This window comes from Prionailurus viverrinus, chromosome B4 (genome assembly GCF_022837055.1).
Source record: "Prionailurus viverrinus isolate Anna chromosome B4, UM_Priviv_1.0, whole genome shotgun sequence".
NCBI lineage: Eukaryota > Metazoa > Chordata > Mammalia > Carnivora > Felidae > Prionailurus > Prionailurus viverrinus.
The window spans coordinates 43,499,569-43,526,180 of NC_062567.1; the positions used below are offsets into that span (position 1 = coordinate 43,499,569).

Consider the following 26,612-nt stretch of genomic DNA (forward strand, 5'->3'; position numbering starts at 1 on the left):
CTAGCTACATCTTATTAGTTCTGTCATTAGGGTTCTAGAGAAGTCTAGTACAGGTAGATACCGCTACATTCCCCATTTTAAAAATGGAGAAGCTGGGGTTTGAGAATAATTTTCTGGGTAAACGGGTGGTAAGCAGAATCCAAACTTCAACCCAGAAGTTGACTTCTGAGCCCTTGAAAGCAACCATAATACTATTTATGACTAAGGAAAACTTTGCTGGCTGGATGTATCGCTGGAATGTTGTGCCTAATTTTCAAAGCATCGTTCAAGTAGAATACATCTTCCTGGACAATCAGATAGCCCAGAAGTGTACATGAATCTAGACTGATGGGCAGAGTATATATCTTTTCTTCTCAGCTAGTGTGCTGCCCGTTGTCTCTACCATACAAATCCTGCATCTACTTTTCTGTTGTCCAGGTGTCTCTGCCATGTCCTCATCCAGCACGCTCAGGGTCCTATTAGCAGAACACTAATAGACCTAAGACCTCAGAAGACCTAAGACTACTCGGTCTTCTTTTTCATTTTTTGAAAAATTTTTAATGTTTTATTTTATCTTTGAGAGAGAGGCAGAGACAGAGCATGAGCAGAGGAGGAGCAGAGAGAGAGGGAGACACAGAATCCAAAGCAAGCTCTAGGCTACAAGCTGGCAGCACAGAGCCCGACACTGGGCTTGAACTCATGAACCACGAGATCATGACCTGAGCCAAAGTCAGATGTTTAACCAACTGAGCCACCCAGGTGCCCTGGGAATATAGTCTTCTTAGACTGTTCTTTGGAAGATCTGTCAGGGAAGGAGAGTAGAGAAGATTCATTCAAAATTCCCTTCGAGGAACTCTTGGGTGGCTCAATTGATTAAGCATCTGACTCTTGGTTTCGGCTCAGGTCATGGTCTCATGGTTCATGAGTTTGAGCCCCGCATCGGGTTCTGTACTGATGATGTGGATCCTGCTCGAGATTCTCTCTCTCCCTCTCTCTCTCAAAATAAATAAATAAAACTTAAAAAAAAATTTCAGGCTGCCAGAACCAGAATCCTCAAGCACTTAAAGGGGAATCAGGGAATGTTACAGCTACAGTTTAGATTGCAGACTTAAAAAAAAAAATTCCCTTAGAGGAGTGTTAATCTGTATTTAGCTATTGTGGGCAAATACCTGGGACTACTTTATTGCTGCCTGCTGAAAACTAGATTATATTCGCAAGCTTCCAGACCTACATTATAATCCTGGAACCAGATATACATGCACCCCTCATTGCAGAGGCCAGGACTTTTTGGGAGTCATTTTCCTGCAGAAGTGAAATCGCACATTCTTCAAATTATAGGTGAATCCTAATTGTATAGCCCTAATTGTATAACTCAGGGTTGATGGGGAGTTTTAAAAGGCAATCTTTTAAAGAGGCTTCTTCGGGAAAAGAATACAGAGCTTTGTTCGGTTGAGCAAAAAGTGCAGAATGGCCCAGATTATAGGGGATCAAAAAATTAAAGACGGCCTGAGGGAAATGAGAGGGCCCTAAAATAAATTCAACCTAAAATAAACTTAAATGCCTAGGAGCATAGGGACATTTACTTTTAGGAAAAGTCTAGATTGCACTTCTATGAAAAGGGCCATGAATTCTCAGAGTCAAATGGTAAAGGGAACAGAAAAGACAGAGGCCTTGGTAAGTGTGGGTGGCACTCCCACCAGTTTGGTGTCTGATGGGGTTTTGCGAAAGTGATACCATTTGCAAAATGGATTTAAAATAATATTTTGACTAGTGATTTCATGTCTGTAAAGAGTATTAATTATTTTGGAATTTCCTCCAAATGTTTAGATGCTCTGTCTTTTGAACACACTGATTGATCAGTTAATCTACAGCTGCTTCTTGTGCTCAGCAATTTTCCCTGACTTGTTGCTAGACCAGGACCTCTCAGAAATTGCCCATGTGACAGGCATTAGGAAGAGGTGGTGGGCTCTACCTACTAGCCACAGTGCCACCAAGCGGTCATTCTGCAAAACACTTAGACAAAGTCCGTTTGTCTCCCCTGTTCTCTAATTAGAGTACGCCAAGGTAGTCTCTGTTCCAGATGAATTAGCAGGTTAACTGAACAGTGGGGAATTGTTTATTCTCCTCATAGACTTCTGCACACAGGGAGGATTTTTTCTCCAATAAATGAATCATGCCACGGCAAGCAGAATGGTGGAGTTAAAAGAATGTTGGACTGGGGGGCGCCTGGGTGGCTCAGTCAGTTGAGCATCTGACTCGATTTCAGCTCAGGTCATGAGTTCATGGTTCCTGAGATTAAGCCCTGCGTCTGGCTCTGCACTGACAGCACGGAGCCTGCTTGGATTCTCCCTCTCCCTCTCTCTCTGCCCCTTCCCCACTAGTGTGCATTCTTCTCTCTCTCTCTCAAAACAAACAAACAAACAAACAAACAAACAAACTTTATATATATAAAAGGATGTTGGACTGGTTGGTAGAAGGCATTTTAGTTTACCCCTAATTTGACCTCCCTTGGTTGTAATTTCCTCTCCTAAACAATAAGGGGCATCGGCTAGGTCTCTCAATGTCCCTTCTAATCCAAAATTCTGTAATTCTTCATTGCTTTTACATGCAGTTCTTCCAGAGGAGCTCATCCTCAAAGCTGATCCTGGTCCAGTAGCTCCAATAGATCTCAGTTATGTTGTTTCACACTGAGTTTGAGCAGGGGGCAGCAAGACTGGAAGGGAAAAGGGAAAGACTGTGCCCACCCCAAGACACAAAACTGCCCACCTTATCTGGCAAATGACTGCTCCCACATATTTGGTGGAGGCCCTCCTGGGTAAAATTGTCCTTCCTGAGCAAGGAACTCTGGCCCAGGGAATCAGCTCCAGCCATCTTGGGTAAAAACCTGGAATGTCAGGTCAACTGAGAAGCACATATGAGCAGGATGTGCTTGTGGACTTTCAGCAGCAGGCTGATTCCACTAATGCTTTCACTGAAGATTAGAAGAAAAGGAACAACTTGGATTCCACCTTAAAGGATGCGTCCCTGTCCCTTCCTCTGACAGTCTCTGGGAGCCAGGTATGAGCATCACCTCTACTCTGAACCCTGTTCCCCACTATCATTTTTCTTGAACTCCGCTTTGGAGGCTACGTGAATCCAGATTCATGGCGCGCCTCATATGTACCTGGTAAGGAGACTGGGGTAATGTTTTTACTGTCTCCAATAGGCTGCCTCCCTGTGATTTAACTGATTCTTGCTAGGCAGATATGAGTTATGGCGAATGTTGTTCTTGTACTGTTGGGACTTATGCAAAGCCTCATCAATCTGTGAATTATATCCAGTTTCCTCCATTTCAGGATCAAGTGAGACAACAGGAATCCTGAATATTAAATAAGACTAGGGGTGCCTGGGTGGCTCAGTTTGTAAAGTGTCCAACTTCAGCTAGGTCATGATATCATGGTTCATGGGTTTGAGCCCTGCATTGGGCTCTGTGCTGAGAGCTCAGAGCCCAGAGCCTGCTTTGGATTCTGTTGTCTCTCTCTCTCTCTCTCTCTGCCCCTTCCCTCAAGCTGTCTCTCTGTCTCTCAAAAACAAATAAACATTGAAAAAAAGTTTTTAAAAACAGACTAAACAAAAATACAGTGAATTATCAACATGCTCAGAGAATATAGCTGGATTATTACAAGTCATGAGACTATGATTTGGTTGACCCTTTTAATTTGTCATTATTTGGGAGATTCTTTAAAAAAAAAAACCTTAAAGTGTCAACCAAATCAGTCTCATGACCTATAATAATTCAGCTATGAAGTTGTCTCACTGACTTTCCACTGACTAGGATAAACTCACAGAACATTATAGATAGAATGGAGCTTAGAACTCTTTTAGTTTAAACTAAAACCTAAAAATATATATATAAACAAAATTGAGATGAATTAAATTTAACTTTTTACAATCTTTTAAAAATATTCCTTTTAAATGGATCAACAGTATGGACCAAAAAATGGACAAAAATGCAAGGGTTTTCTCTGTTTTTTAACAAGTCTGAACCATAGAATTCGAGGGCTAAGTGAGAGAAATGTCTAGCTTCTTTTGTCATTTTAGAGTGCCATCTGCTGATGGGATAAGGAAGAAGAAGATGAGGAGGAAAAAGAAAAAGAAAAATATGAGATGTTCTTTTTGCCTTTTGAACTTGACTGAAGGAAGCAGCTCCATTTAAAAACACCGGCTCTGTAGATGTTTAGTAGATGAAACGCTTTCTTGTTCTTGTTCCTTGTCCTAATTATTGAACCCAGTCTTGTCTCGTTTCCCTTTGTCTGTATCTCTGACATTCAGCACAAGTCCAACAACCTATCCACAGCCGAAGAAAAGGTGAGGGCCAGCTCATTAAATTCCACCTAGACTCTCCTTTTAAGAATGGGCGGATTCTCTTAGACCTTAGATTTCTACCAAAGCAGCAGCCAGAAGACCCATGGAGGCCTGGACGGGTTTGGCCACTCGTGTGTTCCTTAGAGAGACATCTGTAGTGTCAAGGAAAGAGTGATATACATGCAGTTAGAGGCCCTGAGTGTGAATACCAGCTCTGTCACACTCCAATGTGGGCAAGTCACAAAACAGCATTCCAGATTCTCATCTATGAGGCGCAGATGACAAGAAGTACACCACAGAATTCCCAAGAGGATAAAATAATGCCGGTAAAATTGCTCAAAAACTGGAATTATTATTTGCAGCTCTTAACTGGGATGTGAAAATGCATACTGTCTTGTCTGTAAGCCCTTTATTATTTATTTATTTTTATTTATTTTTAACATTTATTCATTTTTGAGAGACAGAGAGAGAGCATGAGTGGGGGGAGGGCAGAGAGAGGGAGACAGAATCTGAAGCAGGCTCCAGGCTCTGAGCTGTCAGCACGGAGCCTGATGCAGGGCTCGAACCCACGGACTGCAAGATCATGACCTGAACTGAAAGTCGGACGCTTAACGACTGAGCCACCCAGGTGCCCCATGTAGGCCCTTTACTGTTTAAATAGGAACATTTTTAAAATGTGCTGGACCTAGATTTGAAACAACAGAAAGCTGACAAGCAGAGAAGAAAACCTAGAGATAGCACAGGCAAAGAAGAGTCTGAATTTGGCCAGGCTATGAAGATGTATCCTGGAGAGAGATGAGGGGAAAAAGGCGCTGGTTGGACGTATGGCCTCAGGTCAGAGTATCAAGGAGGATAAAGCAGGTGCTTCTCGTCCTCGCTATATCTATTTATAGAGGTCGGGCCAGGCAGCCAAAGCCCTCTGCCTGAAGCGCAGAGCACAGAGAAACGCCATGTGTCATTTCTCCCACTGGCATTTTCTAAAGGGCTTGCCTAGCAAGGACACCTACTCATTTGCTTGAGTTTAACTCATAGAAGGGAAGTAAACATCCTAGACACAGCCCAGATGGGACACAGATGTGAGAAAAACATATTGACCTCGGAATTTTCAAGACCTCATCAACTGCTTAGGTTAAGGGAGAATGAAAATGAGAGATGGGGAGAGAGAGAGAGAGAGAGAGAGAGAGAGGGAGAGAGATATTAGGCAATTTTATAAGTTTTCTTTCCCTAAGAATCCTGAGTCAAATTTAATCACAGAAGACTTCCCAGAAAGTTCCAGTGTATTCCATCATACGGGGTGCTTTCCACAGGAGATCCGGACAGCGATTACTTGGAAGAAACTAATGTAAAAACATATACAATATTAACACTCCCTCAATGTTACTTAGTCGCAGAAATACAAGTCTCTGAAGTGTGTGTGACAGGAGATTTCATTTGGAACAGAAGCCCATAGTTATAAAATTTCAGTAGGGAGGAGAATAAAGGGACAGAATAAAAGGAGACAGAATAAAACAAATTTGAGTCATTAATCAAAGGCTGTGTGTATGGTTTATGCTTTTTGGACCTAATGGTAACTAAAAAGTAGGAACGCATTCTCTCTTTTATGTACGTAACTAATAGAGTAAAAGAACTCTTAACTATAGCTCAAGGTGAAAGCTTCCCCTAAAAGAAAAGGCAACCAAAAGAAAACCACAGAAATTCCAATCAATAGTTAAATGCATTTTACAAAATAAAACATTTCCCTCAGAAAGTTGACAGAAAAAAAAATGCATATAAATAGCTTCTGTTTTTAGAGTTAAAGCTTTTTAATCTCTGGCAACATAACAATAATTGAAAGAACTCTGCGAAATTAGACAAAAGTATTTGGTGGATTTGAATTAATGGGCCAAGCAAGCTTTTTTTCCTTGGCTTCTCTGTCAAATGAATCATAGATTGAGTCTTTGGTTATAGTTTTGGCCGTGGGAGGAATTTCTGAAATGCCAACGTAGTTTTTTTTGGCCATCCTTGAACTGGTTGTGATAGTATAGGCATTGCTTCGGTAACACTTCATTGAGGACATGCAAAAAGTTTCTTTCATTCCTCTCCTAAAATTGGCATTATAAATGGAATAGAGCGTAGGTTTAGAGGCTGAAGAACTAAAAGATATCCATGTGATAGCTGTGAAAACAAGAGAACTTTTCTTAGAGTCCCGTTCGGGGGGGTGCCACAGCTGAGCCACATGAAAAGGTAGCCAGGAGAGCAGGAACAATAGATTTAAAATGAGGAACATCTTGATAGTTTTCACTTTTGTCCTCGGGACAATGTTCATCGTCCTCCGCACTGTCCGACCATCGGTGCCTATTCTCCAGATATACTTCACGACCTTCTGGTAAAATAAGATGATGAGGACAGAAGGAATCACAAAGCTCACCAAGAAATGGATGACAGTGTAGGCAGTTCCTTCCCAAGAGGCAGGGAGGAAGTAATTGCAATGACTGTCCCAGTGGGAGCCATAGAAAAAGAACACGGGGGTCACGAAGGCTGCATTGAAGACCCACGACGCGGCAATCATTTTCTTGGCTTTTTCTCTGGACACCTTGAAGCTCAGGGGATAGACAATGGTGTAGAACCGGTCTATGCAGATGGAGAGGAGGACGTAGATCTGGACGCCTGGGGTGAGATACTGAAAATACCGCACCAGCTTACACATCACACTGCCAAGTGTCCACCTCCCCGTGGCGAACTGAAGCAGGACGAAAGGCGTACTGGCGACGCTGACGAGAAGATCAGCACATGCCATGGAGACCACAAAGTAGTTGGTGGTGGACTGTGTCCTCCTACTCCGGTGGATGACCAGACAAACCAGGGAGTTGCCAAATACAGAGAACAGCCACAGGGCCCCGAAGAAAATGCTGGCTGTGGCCACTTCCCCGGGTCTCAGTCCGTACTGCAGGTCCGTTCTGTTGCTCATCCAGCCATGCTCCCCATGTAAGTCTGTCAGGTCACGGCTTGGCAGAGGTGTGGCTGTTTCGGTGCAGCTGTGGTTTTGGAGGGGCACCAGGAGCGTGGGGATGACCAAAGGCGGCTTGCTGTTATCCATTCTGTGAGCAAAAACCATATTCACTTTTTTCCTCTTAGTTCTGGATAAGAAAAGAAGAATGAGGCCTCCTGTTAAAATGGTGTTATAAAGAGCGACTCCTAAGGCTAACAGTCTTATCGGACACTGAGACTGTTGTTGTCTGTCAGTGAGTAGGACCCGTGGACTGGCAGGAACCCTGGACTACCATCCAGAAAGAGCTCTGGTTCCACTTCTCTTTTGTTTTAGGAGCTGTTTTGGCTGATCCCAGCTCAGGCTGTCCCTGGCCTCTCCCTTTCTCAACCCTTACTCAAGTGAGGTAGAACTCCTGCCCAGCCCCACCCCTAGACATATCCTTGTTGCCTTCACCCGCTGGGGACCACAAAGGGTTAAGGCACTCAAATCTGGCTCATGGTAAGGGTGCTACTCCCAAATGGAATGCATGGCAAGCAGGTGAGAAGTTCCTAAATGTCAGGACACTAAAGCAGTGAGGCTGCGACAAGAAGACTCGGGCAGATGGAAACACACGGATGTCAGCTATGGAAACAGCTAACAGGAATCTGTGCAGACAGCCTGGCTGGTTCCCAGAGATGGCCCCGTTCTTACTTATGCAGAATTTCCAGTACAGAAGCATTATGAAAGGCCGGAGCAACTGTATATAACACTTTCACAGGAGCCAGAAGTAGCTTCTAATTTAATGACATCTGAAAATAGCTTGCTTCTTCCAAAAGATGACATGATCCCTGTTCTAATAGCTTGCTACTTACAAATGATGTAACTTGAGGCTATTCTGCTGTTACTGTTTCATAGAATAACATATTGACTAAAGAACATACAAGATGTTCTCTATAGAATGTAACCAGGTTACTAGAAAGTTTGTGGCAAATGGATGATTAAAACCAGCCAACTGTAACTGTTACTCAGCTGGGTAAATAAACATTTATTTATTTTTGAGAGACAGAGAGAGACAGAGCATGAGCAGAGGAGGGGCAGAGAGAGAGGGAGACACAGAATCCCAAGTAGGCTCCAGGCTCCAAGCTAGCAGCACAGAGCCTGATGTGGGGCTTGAACTTACAAACCGCGAGATCATGATTTGAGCCGAAGTCAGACACTTAACCGACAGAGCCATTCAGTGCCCCTCAGCTGGTTTTTTAAAAGCTTATGACCCTTGGGGCGCCGGGATGGCTCAGTCAGTTAAGTGTCCGACTCTTGGTTTCACCTCAGATGATCTCATGGTTTGTGAGTTTGAGCCCCACATAGGGCTCTGTGCTGTGTGGAGGCTACTTGGGGTTATCTTTCTCCTCTTCTTTGCCCCTCCCCCATTCATGCTGTCTCTCTCAAAATAAATTTAAAAAAATAAATAAGTAAAAGCTTATGATCCTTAGATATAGAAGATTATTATAAATTTAGCCTTTAACTTTTTAGGGTACTATTTGGTGACAATAAAAGTTACACTTTTTTTTTTTTTTAATTTTTTTTTTCAACGTTTATTTATTTTTTGGGACAGAGAGAGACAGAGCATGAACGGGGGAGGGGCAGAGAGAGAGGGAGACACAGAATCGGAAACAGGCTCCAAGCTCTGAGCCATCAGCCCAGAGCCCGACGCGGGGCTCGAACTCCCGGACCACAAGATCGTGACCTGGCTGAAGTCGGATGCTTAACCGACTGCGCCACCCAGGCGCCCCTAAAAGTTACACTTTTTAATAGGTAAAACAATTATATAATTGTGGGCTATTCAATTAAAATTGGTGTGACTTTGGTTGTAGTTGGATTATTAAGGTCTAATTTGGTCTGAATCTATTAAGCAGAAAGAGAAAACACAGCATCTATGTCCAAAATAACCAGAGCAGTCCCATGTAGCCTGTGGCACAGCAGGGGGGCCCTCCAGCAGCTCCCGCGGGGCCCTGTGTCCCTGTTGGTGGGTTCCTGTTGACCAGCCTCACACAGAAGCATTTCTGAAGTTTAGAGGTGGGATTAAAGAGCAGTTTTTGTTATTGTTTTTCTTTTAAAGATTTCATTTTTTAAGTAATCTCCACACCCAACGTGGGGTTCAAACTCACAACCCTAAGATCAAGAGTCACACGCTCCTCCAACTGAGCCATTCAGGTCCCTACCAAGAACAGTTCTTAATGAAAGAACAGTTTTTCTTTTTCTTTTTTTTTTTTTTAAATTTTTAACCTTTATTTATTTTTGAGACAGAGAGAGCAAGCATGAGTGGGGGAGGGGCAGAGAGAGAGGGAGACACAGAATCCGAAGCGGGCTCCAGGCTCTGAGCTGTCAGCACAGAGCCCGACACGGGGCTCGAACCCATGGACTGCGAGATCGTGACCTGAGCCGAAGTCGGACGCCCAACCGACTGAGCCACCCAGGCGCCCCGAAAGAACAGTTTTTAATGGCAGAACAGTTCTTAATGGCCCGCTTTTCCTTGAAGGACTTTTGCACTAATTTGTGGTAGGGAGAGGAGTGTTAATATATACTGTTCTCACCCTGAAACCACATTCAACAAAAATCTGGAGCTCAGTGTGATGTGGTAAATGCCAGTCCCATATTACCTTCAGGCTTTTTTGTCCATAAGGCAGCCTTACATGATTTCTCAAAAGAAATGTAAGATAATTAGAAATTTGACTACTAGAAGGCTTTTAAGCATGGCTGGCTGGGTGATATTATAAGAATACCAACCACATTCTCCATCAAAAAAAAATCAGGATACGCAGTCTGAAAACAGAATATAAGATCTAAAGTTAGCACTGCCCTAGAAAATCTGGAATGCATGACCCTTGTACTTATAAAGTTGAAATGATCTCTTCACCTTTATATGTGTAAAACCTACGAAATGCCAAAAAAAATTATTTTTTTAAAGATTTAAACTTTAGGGGCACCTGGCTGGCTCAGTCGGTAGAGTGTGTGACTTGATCTCGGGGTTGGGAGTTTGAGCCTCACACTGGGTGTGGGGATTATCTACAAATAAAATAAAATATAATAAAGATTTAAAGTTTAAAAGTAAAACAGACGAGGAATCTTCCCAGGCTGTGCTCAACTTTTGGGGGATGCCTGCAGCGTAAATAAAACAGGACTTGGTGGCACAGCCTCTTTTCCGTAGTCAACACACACACTTTGAACCTGTGAACTTACTTTTGTTTCTCTCTCCCTTGTAGCAAAATTCTGGAGATGAAACTCAAGTTCACCACCACAACTAAAGCACCAGGAGGCCTTCCATCACTTCCTCCAGCTGCATTACACCAGCGAGTGTGTCTGCCCACTTCTCTAGCCCCACCACTCGGAAGCAGAGGCTCCTAAAGCTCAGAAATCGGACGAGGGAGACTTGAGGAGGTCCTGAGTCCAGGTCTCCCCAACGATGGCACGACTTTTTGGACATTACGTACAACTGCTACGGCTCTGTTTTTTCATTCAACAAACCAAGACAAGACACTATGCTAGGTACTAGGGAAACTGATAAGTAAAGCCCGTAAGAGGGAAAATGGATAAACAGCTGCCTGACATAACTAAATTCTGTAATAATTATAATTGATTCTAAAAAGGCAAGCAGCTAAGTGGCAGAGAAAAACAAGGACCCAATTTTACATGGGATATGAAAAAGAAAGGAGACACTTCACAAAGGAGGTGATGTTTGAGTTGGGGATTTAGAGACTAGGACTTCTTTAGGAAGACAGGGAGTGAAAAAAACATTCCAAAGAAGAGAGAGAGCATGTGGAATGAATTTGGGGGTCATCTTTTTTTGTGTCCCCTTTCCCTTAGGGGACATAGTTTCCTACAAACCACACCTCCTAGAGTATACACAGTTTCTAAATGTCCTACAATCAAACTGACCTAAAATTTCCCCAAGGTTACAGTGAGAGGTTACATTTTCTGCATTCATGGGCTGAAATGTGGTCAACAGTGGATGAGAGTATGAACAAAGCCAGAATGGCTGTGGTATCCTTGTTCACACAGCACTTTGTTAGTCCTTTATTGCAGCATTTTCCAAGTATACTTTCCTTTAGAACAATGGTTCTCTAGCTTAGCAACGCATTGGACTCTCTCAGGGAGCTTTTAAAAAATACTGATGTCCTGGTCCTCCCCCAGAGATTCTAATTTCACTGGCCTGGAGTGCAACCCCCCAGGTGATCCTAATGTGCAGCCAAGATCAGGAGTCCCTGCTTCAGAATTGCTTTCATGTTTCTGACTTCCCCCATCAAACTGTGGGCTCCCAGGTGAAGAATGCTATTCTTTGTCTTTACATTAATAATTGCCCATTAAATATTTACTGAATCAAATCCATAGGGACAGAGAACTGAAATGTAGGACTCCTACCATAGGGGGCTCTGCTAGGAAAATTAAACCCAGAGATAGAAAGTCATTGTGTCTTCTCATGGAGCTGAAACACTGGTGACCATGGAGACAGGAAAACAGACTGTGAAACTAAAGTCACCTCCATCGACTGCTACATGCAGAATTCTCATTTAAGGGAGAGTGAAGGTAGTTGAGACGTCTGTCCTCAGACAGGCTTCTGCAATCCCCACCCCCCAAAAAATAGTCTGCCATGTTATAACTAAATTCTAGGGTTCCAAAGTAAAATTTCAGGTTCCAAAGTAAAATTTCGCCTACCCCATTAATTTGGAAATAAATCCTTCTTCAGGGGAGTGTTTCTGAAATACAAGGGTTGTTTAATTAGTTATTATGTCTGGGTTATCCATATGCAGTAATTTTATTTTTTTTTTTAATTTTTTTCAACGTTTTTTTATTTATTTTTGGGACAGAGAGAGACAGAGCATGAACGGGGGAGGGGCAGAGAGAGAGGGAGACACAGAATCGGAAACAGGCTCCAGGCTCCGAGCCATCAGCCCAGAGCCCGACGCGGGGCTCGAACTCACTGACCGCGAGATCATGACCTGGCTGAAGTCGGACGCTTAACCAACTGCGCCACCCAGGCGCCCCATATATGCAGTAATTTTAACAGCAACAGGAAAAACTTATTCACCTCTTTCCTGATCGACCTCTCTCTTCCCCTTCAGTTCTGAGACTGCCACATGATACACCCCACTGAGTTGAGTACTGAAGGCCCTTATTAGAATATATCTCTATACACTATCATTCATCTATCAGGCTCTAGGAGAGCTATTGCAATATACAGGTGGGGAAATGGTGGATGGGTTGACATGGTATAGAGCTAGGGACTGGGTGGACCTCCATCCCCCCCTCAGGAGCCTGGGGTAAATGCCTGTTACTGTATATTGCAATTTTTACTTTGTTTTGTTTTTTGTTTTTGTTTTTTTCAAGTTTATTTATTTTGAGAAGGGGAGAAGGCAAGAGAGAATCCCAGACAGTCTCTGACCTGCCAGCACAGAGCCCAATGTGGAGCTCAAACTCATGAACTATGAGATCATGACCTGAGCGGAAGTCAGATGCTCGACCAACTGAGCCACCCAGGCACCCTGCAACTTTTATTTTGAATGTTGCTCTGCTTCATAAGGTTATGAGTTCCTTAGGGCAAGGACTGTGTTTTTATCTCTGCATCCCTGGGGCATATAGATACTAAAAGTTTACTGAATAAATAAATGGATAAATGTGTTAATAAAAAGTATCCAATACTTGAAAATAAAGCAAAGAGAGTATAGCATATCTTTTTAATGTCATGCTAAGACACTGTTAAAGGCGGTTCCCCCAAAGAATTATTTAATTCTCTGGGAGAATGTATCTGTGCTTGATTTTGCTATTTACTATATGACTAAAGCCCAGACATTGTGAAAGTACATGTTAACATGCAGATTTCTGTCTAGCAGAAAAAATAACTCCAAGAGTTATGAACTTATTGCTCGGTAGGACATCAGTTTTGTGTCTGTCTAGCAATCTTATGTCCATCTTCTTTAAAAAAACAAACAATAACAATAACAAAACCCTATAAATACCCATCTATTCAAATGCTCTTAGAACCAGCCTTATTACCTCATTGGTTTCTTCAGTAGCAAGTTGATAAATCTTTGACCTACGTTCATCCCCTATTTGTGTAAGAGTGAGTCATGATTTTAGCTTTTTGAAAATCACACTGATAGGTGGATGAATGCATGAAAGATGAGAAACAAACAAAAGGACCAAAAGAGGAACAGAGGCACACAGCTGACAAACTTGGTTTACTTCAGGGTTGTACCAGGGGCCATTCCTTGCCAAGCATCAACTGCTGCTTCGGCTTCTAGATTCAAAGAACCCTAACAACTGATCTCTTTTCCCCCATGGAATTATAAAGATTCACAGGCATTCTTACAATAGAGAAAGACCATTTTTATTTCTGAAATCTGTTTAAACATTTAATGTCAAACTAGAATTTTTATAATGTTGAATTTTTTTTTTTACATGATTTGGTTGGGGAAAAAAAAAAAAAACCAATCTGAGACATTTTCTTGTACCATGGTAAGCTTCTGCTGGACCAAAGCAGATACATAAGATAAGGTTGTTTACTACTGAGCAGTAAGACTAATTACAATTATGACAGTAGTTACAGCATTAACACCACTGAGAATTGATATCTATTTTGTGCTTACTATATGTCAGGTACTTCATACACATAGCCCTTTGAGGTAGGTAATAGCCATGTTTCACAAATGGAAAAAACTGAAGTTCTTCCCCAAGATCATATAGTTATAAAGTAGTCACCCCAGGACTGCCTCACTCCAAAGCCCATGCTCTTAACCACCACTAGGGCTTCATGCCTAGGGAGGCCACAAAAGGCTGGATCTGAATTCAGAGGTTCACACTGGCTGTACATGGATAGGTCTTTCTTGACTCCTCAAACACAGGAATGTAAAATTATTCCGCCACAGCCTCTTGCCTACCCACAGATACATCTGTTCAATATGCTAGCTCAGAAATATGTGACATAGTGAACATTTGGGGAAAAAAAAATCACTCCCACCATATACTGCACAGAGGCTTGGCATCAAAAGTACAGTAAGACATGTTGGTCTGGAAATACAGCCTTTCTTCAGAATGAAAAATGTGAGATGATTGGAAATTCATTATAACACATGATTAACCGTTATTGGCTTTTAAACACAGGATGAAAGCAGAACTCTAAACCCGTTTGAACTGAAAGTGAGGAAAAGTTTGATCAATGGTAGTGCCCCAAGTAGGGAAATGTCTCCTTTAAATTTTAATTTTTGTAACTTAGAAAATACCATGGTGGTAGATATTTGCTCTTAAACCTTGCATTGTTAGTAGGCTGTATATGTGAAAATAAGAAATACCCAAAACAGTAGTGGGTGACTGGCTTGCATGAGCTCCCCAGAGCCAGCTGTGCACATTTCTTCGCAACTCCAAGTTCAATGACATCATGCTGGTATAAATCAGCCTTGGCAGGAATATTCACACCATGGAAACTGACAAACACCACAAATCAGGTTTTGTTTTGTTTTTTTTTCTCCTCCTGCTCAACTAGATGTTAAACATTTACCAGCCTACTGCCTCCGGTAGGGCAGGATTTACAGGGCAACATACCCTGAAGCCCTGAATTTACATCCCTGAATTTACAAATGGCTAAGGAGGCCACACAGGCTCTTCAGAAGCTTCCTGAATGGTTATCTCGCTTTCTGGCTCTGAGCTATGGCTTTGGTGTGGACACTGAGCTCAGTGCCTTATGGAACTACATAAGGCCCAGGTAGCCACCAGCATGACTGTGGTGGGGGAACAAAAAACCAGAGAGGATAAGACACGTTCTCACAATGTGCCACCCAGATATGCCTGCCAGATGAAATACAGGATCCCCAGTAAAAGATGAATTTCAGATAAAGGACAATATTTTAGCACAGATATATCCCATATAATATTTAACTGGTATCCTATATTTTTATTAGCTAAATCTGGCAAACCTACACCCAGAACATAATCCTGTGCTGAAAATCTTCTCATCTCACAATATAGGAATATTGCAAAGCGTACATATATGAAGACTTTGAAGTTAGAAAGCTCAAGTGTAAATTCCACCTTTGTTGCTCACTAAGTTGTTGTGTGACCCGGGACAAATGATCTAACCCTTCTTGAACTCCAGTTTTCTTATCTGTAAAATAAGGATAATTATTCCTATCGTATTTGATTATTATGAAGATAAAATGAGATAATATATGCACAGGAGTTAAATGAGCTAATACCAACCAATCTGCCTAGTATGAGGAAAATTGTCAATAAGCCTTATCCTTGTGCAGGTCTATACATGATCTAATGCAGTGTCTAGCACATAGCAAGTGCTTAAAAAATTAGCACTCTTATGGAGGTTCTTAAAAAAGTTAAAAATAGGACTAGTACAATCCAGCAATTGCACTACAAGGCATTTACCTAAAGAATACAAAAATACTAATTTGAAGGGATACATGCACCCCAAATGTTTATAGCAGTATTATCACAAGAGCCAAATTAAGGAAACAGCCCAAGTGTCCACTGATAGGTGAACGGATAAAGAAAATGTGATGTGTATATACACACAATGGAATATTACTCAGCCATAAAAAAGAATGAAATCTTGCCACTTGCAACAACAAGGATGGAGCTAGAGAGCATTACGCTAAGTGAAGTAAATCAGTCAGAGAAAGACAGGCACCATATGATTTCACAATATATAGAATTTAAGAAACAAATGAGCAAAGAGGAAAAAAGGAGAGGCAAACCAAGAAAGACTCAACTATAGAAAACAAACTGATGGTTACCAGAGGGGAGCCGGAGGGACAGGTGACCTAGGTGAGGGGGATTAAAGAGTGCACTTCTGATCAGCACTTTGTGATGAATGGAAGTGTTGAATCACTATACTGTACACCTAAAACTAACATTATACTGTATGTTAACTAAACAGAACTTAAATATCAACTTTTTAAAACTTAAAAAAAAATTAGCACTTTTACTACTGTTGGCCCATGGAAGTCTCAAAAGCCATATGACAAGCAAATTTTAGTAACCACATCTCATACTGTAGTGATAATACTAACATCAGTCACATAATTTAACTGTGTTAAGAGTGAATGGCTTTTGCAGAGGGGCCTTGGCACCTAATCATTATTCACATTGTTGATTCTAAGGGAAAAATCATTGAGATCCAAATAAATCAACACAACCTTTCTCCAAGTTGGGCATGATTTTTTTTAGTGACAGATTAGCCAAATAAAACCTTTTTCTATACTTTAAACCAAAATATGTAATACAATGAATTGAATGTCTTTCTCAAAAACATGTGAAATCCACTCCACTTAAATTATTTCCATTAAGTAATTCTGAATAATTGCAAAAGAACCTCATATTTCCAGTGAAACAGTTTCTCCTCCACCATCGGAGACCCCTAGTATCACATGCTTACTAACCTGGAATTTTCTCTACTGCCCTTTCCCCCTTTTCTATTGTATGTTATATAACATATAAATATTCCTCCGTAATATTTCCAGCTCTGTGCCTTTCAATCTGTTTCCAGCCTGGGATCAAGCAGTGTCCTAAGAGCAGCCTGGGCACACCATCTTTGTGTCTGGATACTGGCTGTCCATGGACCTGTATTACTCTTCTACCACCTTTACCTTTCTTTGTCCTTCACATGAATTCTAAAATATCAGAAATAAACAGAGTCAGCATCCTTGGAGTGATTTCTGGGAACAAGGAAAGCTTCTTTCTCAACTTCTCTTACCATTAGAGCATCATTCTTTTAAAGTCAAGGTCCCTATTAAAATGTAAATGCTTCTTAAAGAGTAAATATTTTTACTATTATAAGCAGAAGAGACCCCTTTTATCTCTGAGATCAATGATCTTAGTGGAAAGGAAAAAAGAAGAGATGCCAAAACAAAAGTCTTGAGGACAGTCACACCTGAGAGAATAAAGATGGGGTGCCATTATGGGAGGGAGTGGGTGAAGGGTGAAAGGCTGAAGGTGAAGAAGCACCTACTTGACAGTTTTGTGTAGGGATGGCTAGCACTGTAATAAATGTCACACCCAAAAGAATATAACAGAAAGGAACCCAAGCTCTACCCCACATGAACGTTTCTGTTGGTCATGAGCTGCAGTCCTCCCCAAATTCTTTACAAACAATGTTGCAGGAGAAAATGTTAGGTTACCCTGGCATCTCACTATAGGTGCATATAAAGGACACTAGCCAATCTCTCTCACCCCACTGCCACTTAGTAAAGTTCTGTGCAGGAGGGATGCAGCTCCGGGGTTAATAATACTGAACTTCTCCCTCTCTCTACTGTTCACACAAAATCTATAAAGTCAGACAAAATGGGGGGGGGGGGGGAGAAATATCAAGAAACATCACCCTAAGAAATGACTATTTTCTTACAATGGTATATGCAAAATAGTCTTCAATTATACAATTACCCAATATTTTTTATCACTTAATATGAACCAGGATTGTGCTAATTGCTAAAAATATAGAAGTCAGCTAGACAGACAAGGTCCCTGTTTTTGTGGAGCTTACCTCTAGTAGGGAAAACAAATTACAGCTAAACAAATACATAAAGAGTAAAGAAATGGCTAGTACTAGGGAGAAAAATAAAGCAAAATGAGGGACCAAGGATCCATGAAAAATGGGATGGCACGTGACTGGTTGGTTACCCAATGGCCATTCCCAACTTCTCCCTTGCCTTCCTCTCTCAAGAGGCTGAAAAGGCAAGATAACCACTTTCTGCCATCCCTTGCAGCTAGGGATGGTTACACCATCATTGCTTCTGGCACTGAGACAAGAGGAAATCTCTAGGTGGGTGTTGGGAAGCTCTTGAGAAAATGTTTCTCTCTTGATAAGAGGAAAGAGGCATGTGGAAAGTGTTCTATCTTATGGGCCTGGCTGCCCCTTACTTCTTAACCTTTGTAAACTGTCATGTGAAGAGGTCGGGGCACTGGGTGGTATCTTATCACCCAGTAATAAGGGCAGGGGAAGTCCTGAGACTCAAAAAGATATTACCCAGTGTCCTGACACTGAGGTAATGTTAGAACAGCCACCACTAGGCTTCTCAAATAAGCAATGTTTCTGTATGGCTTTAATCCCCTTTGAGTTTTCTATTACTTGCCTCTAAAATCATTGTAACATAGGGTCTTATTTTAGATGGAGTGGCCAGAGAACAGTTCTCTGAAGAAGTGATACTACAGCTGAAACTCCAGTGATGGCAAGCCAGCCACAGGAAAGTCAGAATAACATTCTAGGCAGAAGCAATGTGTGCAAAGACCCTGGGGCAGGAATAAGCTTGTTATGTAGCTGAAGCATATGAATGTGGAATAAAATGGTACCTGATATAATCAGAAAGGTAGGCAGTGGATTAAATCACATATAGCATTGTAGGGCACAGATATTATTCTTATTGCAATGAGACTCACTGCAGGCTTTAAGCAAAAGAGTGATAGGAGTATGACCTGATTTATGTTTTAAAAATACAACTTTAATTGCTGTGTAGGTGGCTGAGAGAAGTGGGGGCACCAGTTAAGAAACTGTTACAATAAGCTAAGTAAGTAATAATGATGGCTTAGACCTAGTAGCAATGTAGGTGGAGAAAAGTAGATGGCTACTGAAAATATTTTGGAGACAGAGCCAAGAATATCTCCTGGTGTGTGATGGGGTTAGGGGAACAGGGATGACTCCTAGGTTTGAGGGTCTGCGATGGGGGTGGGGGGAGAAAAAGTTTGGGGATCTGGAAATCAGTAATTCTATTTTGGGTGAGTTACATTCTTAGCAGATACCCAAGTAGAGACATCCAGTTGTCAGATAAATAGATAAGTTTGGAGAAATGTCTATTGAGATTCTTTGCCCATTTTCATTAAGTCATTCATCATTCCATAAATCCATTTTAAGATCATACTATGCGCCAGAATGTACTGTGCTAAGAACTATGTATACAATGACCAATAAAACCATGTCCCTACCTTCAGGAAGTTCACAGTCTAATTACGACTATGCTGTGGAGGGATGGAGAGAAGAGGAATAAATAAGTACAAATAAAACCAGTAAGTTGTAGTGAGTTCTGTGAAAGAAAAGAGCAGAGCACGGTAGGAGGACCTTCTTTAGGGCTGGGTGGTTGGGGAACCAAAGGAAGCGTAGCAGCCATGACAGAGAAGAACAAGCCATTGCTAGTAGACTCCCTAGGACACCTGCTGCAGACAGATGACAAGACAAGAAAACCCAGTCCCTAAGCTGCCCTGGATCCCCAGCTACCTTCCAGATCTTGAACAATGTTTCAGGCTCCTTAAGGCCTGGACTTAGTACTTGTGATAGGCTGTTTTCCTTGAGGCAACTCAGATTTCTCTGCAGTCAAAAAAACCTATCTCACAGGGGATGGGGGACAAGAAAGAGAGAAAAAGGGGTAAGCGGGGCCTAGAGGGCCTAAGTGCCTCTGGGAACTTCCTTTGACTCTGTACCAGATTCGTTCCCCTATTCGCCTATCCCACTCCACAATATGTCCCCACCTGGTCATTTAAGCAGGGAGCAAAGAATGCCTTCATTTCTGCCTAGAGGAGGGGAAAAAGAGGAGGCCTGATTCACTCACCTGCAGGTCACTGTTCCACGGAGTCAGTGTTGCCCATTGATAATTGCAACTGGAAGACTCCACCGCATTGTACGGAGGCAAGATAATAAGTCACTCGAGAATTGATTTGTGCTGTGCTCTTTGCTGAGATTTTTTTTTCTGTCCCCTTCTGAGAATGACCCCAGACCCTAAGTTCTGCCTTATTTTGCAGGAGAGTTGTATTACTGGGCCTGAGACAACACTGTTTCCTTGGCTTTTGTTTTCTGGAGGCTGAGTTCTCTGACGGGATTTCTAAAGAGGGTAGGAGACAGAAACAAGGATGGCTGAACCAGGATGTGGCTGTGGCCCCTGGAGTCATGTGAAAGGCAGGCCTAGATGGCCACAAAAGATCTTTTGGGAATGATGAAAAGGTTCCAAAATTTGATTATGGTGATGGTTGTGCAATGCTGTAAATACAACAAAAATCACTGCCTTATACACTTAATATGAGGGAATGTTTTGGTATATGAAAAAGTTGTTAAAAAACAAAAAACAATGTTGGCCTGGAACCCTTGCCTCACTTCCCCACTGCACTCACTTCCCTACTGCTCCCCACTGACAAGTGGTAATAGAGGAGTGCAGCTAGCAGGGTGGACTCAAGGCATAGAGTTTCTAGCTGGGAATAAAGTCCACTGCCCCAGGGGTGGTACCAACACAGATCTACCAGTTTCCAAGGACACGTTGTGGCCCAGATCATAATTACATTTCTGGTATAATCAGAAGGGATCCAAGGTTAGAGCGACCATCCCATACATTTTGCTGTAAGAACCCCAGGACGTAGGAAGAGAAAGAGACTCCCACTCCCAGTCCCAGTAAAGTTTGTCACTGACTTTTGCACTTAGCCTGGTAGGATGGAGCCCTGCCATTATTTAAAGGAAATAATATATGTAGGAGGCAAAATGCCCCCCCCCCCTCACCAAAGATGTCCATGCCACACAGCAAAAGAGATTCATAAATGAATGAGCCCTTAAAAACAGAGAATCCTCTCTGGTTAGAAACAGACAGATGAGGGGCACCTGGGTGGCTCAGTCGGTTAAGCGTCTGACTTCAGCTCAGGCCATGATCTCGTGGTTTGTGAGTTTGAGCCCAGCGTCGGGCTCTGTGCTGACAGCTCAGAGCCTGAAGCCTGTTTCAGATTCTGTGTCTCTCTCTCTCTGCCCCTCCCCTGCTTATGCTCTGTCTCTGTCTCAAAAATAAATAAAACATTAAAAAAAAAAAAAAAGACAGACAGATGAGGCAAAAGAAGTTAGAGAATGATTCCAAGCATGACAAGGAAGCAGACATGCTGTTGCTGGCTCTGAGATACAGGGGCTCACGTGCAACAACCAGAGAGAGGCCACTAGGAGTGATGGATGGTCCCCAACTGATAGCCATGAAGAAAATGTGACCTTAGTCCTACAACCAGAAGAACTGGATTCTGCCAATCACTGAGAAGAGCTTGGAAGGGGAATCATCCTCTAAAAAGAAACACAGTCCTGTCCACACCTTGATTTCAGCCTTGTGAGACTCTAAGCAAAGAAACCAGCCAACCCACTCAGACCTCTGACCTGCAGAACTGTGACATAATAAATAGCTATTATCTTAAGCTACTAAATTTGTGTTAATTTGTTGAGCAGTAATAATAATAGGAGCTTGGCATATATTTTGACACCATAGTTGATAAGAGCATGCTATATACTGTAAATGTACACCTGAAATCTGAATTCTTTTATTCTTTTTCAATATGGCATTTCTTAGATAACTGGGTGTGAACACTACCACTTTCCACTACCCCACCAGCATCTAGATTAGTAGAAACCTTGAAAAGCTTAAAGAGTGTAGTTTACCTTAAAGATTGGACCAGGGACTAAGAAACCAGGGCTCTGATTCTGATCATAAGCACTGAACAGAAAGTCATGAGAAACAGGTCTTATTTTTAGATCCCTGTAAGGACCTTAAGTAAATCAATCTCTCTGACTCTCCATTTCCATGTCTACAATATCAATGAGTTGGCCTAGATGACTTCTAAGTTCCTTTTAGTGTAATGAACTAAAACTGATAGACGTTTCAAGGAACAACACACATTCATTTAATATATAACCCACTACTTTCACCCGGCAGAGAGCTCATCCCAAGAGGGCATTTTGATGGGAGGAGAGGGAAGTTGGTTAGGGCTGCTGAGGCTTCTGTGAGCTTCTGATAACCAAGAACAGTATGGGTCTCCAAAGAAGAGATGAATTTCCCCTATGGGCCAGCTAAGCACCCTGCTCCTGCCACCCCCAGGTGCCCCACTAATTTTCCTGGAAGAGCCAGCAACCTCTTGAAGATTCCCTGCAAGAAGTGATGGGTCAGGGAGGACCTGCCACATGTGTTTGCCTTCCATTCTATCTAAACCAAGCTTCTCAGAGGGGAGAAGAACTTACTAGCATCCTCTACCAATTTCCCACACCTCTCTTCCCAGTATGGAATCTTTCGAATTCTGAAGGAAACAATTTGGCCAAGGGATTTGCACCTCCCCAAATTCAATGTAATTCATTGCAGCAAACGGTTTTTGAATAGCTGCTGTGTGCTCACTGAGTTAAAGTAGAGGCGAGCAGTTGTTCTGGAGGTAAGCGTTCAGTTTCATTTTCAAGCTTGGATTTCAGTATTAAAATCTCTAGTGAAACTCAGGAAAGAAGGAGGAGGCAAAGACCAGACGCATTACACTCAAAGCACAGAACGATACAGTAGATGCGATTTACAGTCATTTGAAAAGAAGATGGTTTTCCTTAAGAACTGAGTGCAAACACTGAACAGAGTTACTAAGAACTCTGTTTTTCAGAAGCATTTATATTCTGTTTCACATCAAATTAACATCAACACTCTGGGTAAATTTTGTCCTCAATCAGGGTTTTTCCAAGAAAGCAAACCTTTAAGTTCATGGAGCAGAACTTAGATTTGAATTTGCATTAATGTGCATTCTTCATGGACATATTATGCAACTATATGTAGCCAGCTGTCACTGAAAATATGTTTGACATGTATTTGCTTTTTTTCACATGGTTAATACATATTTTAGTACCATATATTTTTAGACATTTTATAAGTTAAAACGATGCTATCATTTCTCATTGGTTCATACTTTAATCCTCTCTATACATCAGCCATGGTTGACCCAAGTCACCTACACCAATCATTTTTAGCTTTTCTTCCTCAGAGACAGATGTGACAAATGTGTTTTTACATGTGACACACCCCTACAGATGTATCCAGAATTATGTGCAACTCTACGAGCCTGACCTATAACTCCAAAACTGAGTCTTCAACTAAGAAATCATGTGGAAAAGAAAATAATTGTGTAGATATCCTTAAATTTATTCTAATTAATTAAAAAAATTCGGGGCGCCTGGGTGGCGCAGTCGGTTAAGCGTCCGACTTCAGCCAGGTCACGATCTCGCGGTCCGTGAGTTCGAGCCCCGCGTCGGGCTCTGGGCTGATGGCTCAGAGCCTGGAGCCTGTTTCCGATTCTGTGTCTCCCTCTCTCTCTGCCCCTCCCCTGTTCATGCTCTGTCTCTCTCTGTCCCAAAAATAAATAAACGTTGAAAAAAAAATAAAAAAAAAATTAATCACTGGCAAATCTTGGTATTTGATATATTAGCAAGCAATTATTTGCAACAGATATCCTTTACTTGGCATATATTTTGACACCATAGTTGATAAGAGCATGCTATATACTGTAAATGTACACCTGGAATCTGAATTTTTATTCTTTTTTTCCTTAAATGTTTTACTTACTTTTGAGAGAAAAAGAGACAGAGAGCATGTGCGGGGAGGGGCAGAGAGAGACAGAGGATCCCAAGCAGGCTCTATGCTGTCAGCACAGATGCGGGGCTCGAACTCACGAACTGCAAGATCATGACCTGAACAGAAGTCGGACACTTAACCAACTGAGCCAACGAAGTGCCCCTGAAATCTGAATTCTTGAAGGCTAAGGGTGCCTGTCACAGAGAACCAGAGAAAAGACTATAAGGAAGAAAAACATAGTTATTCTCCCAACTGGGCAATGGTGGGAATATGATAAACCTGTTATAAAAGTCTACCAATGAGCATTTTTCTGGAAGTAACTAATCTCCTACCCATGATCTATAAAGCCACTGACATTCCAAAAGGTTTCATAGGCTACACCCAAACTTGGAAGTTGTGTTACATTCCTTAGATGTGGAAGAAAATGACTCTTCACACATTTCAAATATGAAGAGGCTGTATAATGTGATGATTGGGAGCATGGGCTCTTAGAGCTGTGGTTCACAGTTAATTCTGCCTCCCAGGGGACATTTGGCAATGTCTGAAGACACTCTTGATGTCACAATTGGGGGAGGAGGGTGTTACTGACATCTGGTAGGTAGAGGCCAGGTATGCTGCTAAACATTCTAAAATAATGTAGGAAAGCTCCCCACAAACACAGAGTTAGCTGGCCCCAAAAACCAATAGTGCTGAGGTTGAGAAACCCTGCTATAAAGCAACCTGCCTGGGTTTCAGATCACTCAATACCTATGTAGCCTCTACCAAGTTACTTAACATTTTTGTCCTTATTGAGTGCTTTTTACCAATAAAATTAGGATAATAATGGTACCCACCTTATTGATTTGTTGTGAGAATAAAATAAATGATGCAGGAAAGGAGCTAAGAACAATGTCTGGAACAAACCAAGTGTTCAACAAACACTGACTTTTGTTATCACTGTATGTATTGAGAAAGACTGAGAAGAAATATAACAAAATTGTAACAATGGTTGTTTCCAGGTGGCAAGATCATGACTGATTTTTATTTTCATTACAGTTCTATAGTTTTCATATTTTCCAAATTTTCTAGAACTGTATTTATACTAACCTAATATCCAAAAACATATACTATATTTTTAAAGAATGCAGAGGAAAGAACTTTATTTGTGATATGGTGGAAAGAGGACAGAATTCAGATCCTGGCTCTATCTGCTGCGTGGGACTTCGGGCAGGTTAGTCCATCTCTCTGAGCTTCAATTTCCTGATCAGAAATTGGGGCTAATAACCTATGTCACAGAGTCTGTATCAGGATTACACATGACAGACATCCAGTGCCTAGGAAAGTATGCTGAATGAGAGGTTCCATGAGATGACCGTTTTAAAAGTTTAGCCAGGGAAAAATGACTCCATAAACAGGAAAATATATTCATCATGCTAACGCCTCTTTTGCTTTTTATTTTTTTATTTTGTTAAATTTTTATTTATTTTTGGGACAGAGAGAGACAGAGCATGAACGGGGGAGGGGCAGAGAGAGAGGGAGACACAGAATCGGAAACAGGCTCCAGGCTCTGAGCCATCAGCCCAGAGCCCGACGCGGGGCTCGAACTCACGGACTGCGAGATCGTGACCTGGCTGAAGTCGGACGCTTAACCGACTGCGCCACCCAGGCGCCCCTCTTTTGCTTTTTAAACTGTCCTCTTAGAGAGACGACCTCCCATCTCGTGTCATTTTTGGCCTTGGTTCATAAAGGAGACGCTGCATCCATATTCTGGTTCTTCCTTCTATTCCTTCCCCTTCCCTATACACACATATGCTAGGAAAGGATTCAGTAATTTGGCTGGCAGGGCCTGACTCATTTGGCAGGGTTTACAAGCAGTGGGCAAGTTACTGTGACTGAGGCAGGGCCCCGGTCTCACTTTCTCATATCCTTCACCCAGGCTCAGTGTCCCTCTTCCTATTTCCTCTTCCATTCCTAGCCTCCAGGTTGGCAAGGCCTCTCCCTAAGGGGAAGCCTCTCTGCTCTCTCTGTTCCACCTTCTCCTGTTCAGCTGGGAGAGTAGAGCTGGTAGACTTGAGAGGGATGAGTAGGAAGCCCAGCTAGGTTTCCAAACCTAAGCCTCTCGAGCACACCAGCCCTGCCTACCTGAGAAGCCCTGCATGAGTGTGGTGGGCATGCCGCACTTGCCTGGCTGTACAGTGCTTCCAGCACGGCTTTTCTTCTGCACAACTCACTCAGCAGGTAACACTGGAGGTAAGGCGGTAAGGAGGAGAAGTTTATCCACAAACCCTTTTCTTCCTCTCCTTAATGACTGAATTAGATGGGAACAATAGGATATGTCTCTGAATATTATAAAGAGGGGTGACTATTTTATTTATTTTATTTTTATTTTTTAATGTAATCTCCACTCCCTACATGAGGCTCAAACTCATGACCCTGAGATCAAGAGTTCCATTTTCTACCAACTGAGCCAGGCAGGTACTCCAAGAGGGATGACTGTTTAAACCCTAGTTATCCTGCTAACTTGAATTCAAATCCTAAGCAAACTTTCAAGATAACCTGAGACAATCTTTTGCACTCAAGTCCTAACTGCCATGGTTTGGGAAAAGTACTGTGGCTCCAATCTACTCTGACACTAAAGATCCCAGGGTTCTCTGGGGGAGGAGTCCTATAGTCGTGTGAGTTCTTGGCTAAATGTTCTGGGGACCGGGAGCCACAGCTGATTAGGAGAGGCCTGCCTGGGGCAGGAACTGACCTTCTCATCACATTCAGCCTCAACCCAAGATAAACTATTTCAGTGTTGGGAGATGATGCCAGGCAAATCATCAGAGTAAAATGAGATCATTAGGGTGCCTCTATATCTAGACACAAATAAAAATATCAGGAGAACCTCATTCTAAAGATAAATAAAATGTCAGGGGGATTGGATATCCCCAGGTAGGAATTTATGAATACTTCTTGAACTCTAGTGTGCTACTGCTTCAGGGTCA

At 42.1% G+C, this 26,612-nt stretch overlaps 1 protein-coding gene across 1 annotated transcript in view; it reads right to left on the bottom strand.

Annotated features, from left to right (window-relative positions):
• Positions 1-6,106: 6,106 nt before the first annotated feature.
• GPR19 (G protein-coupled receptor 19) overlaps positions 6,107-26,612 on the bottom strand; it is a 41,211-nt gene continuing 20,705 nt past the window's right edge. Inside the window, exon 4 of the mRNA XM_047867110.1 lies at positions 6,107-7,439. Within this exon, the coding sequence (XP_047723066.1) occupies positions 6,170-7,417 (1,248 nt within the window). The 5' untranslated portion in view covers positions 7,418-7,439 and the 3' untranslated portion in view covers positions 6,107-6,169. The remainder of the gene's footprint in view (positions 7,440-26,612) is intronic.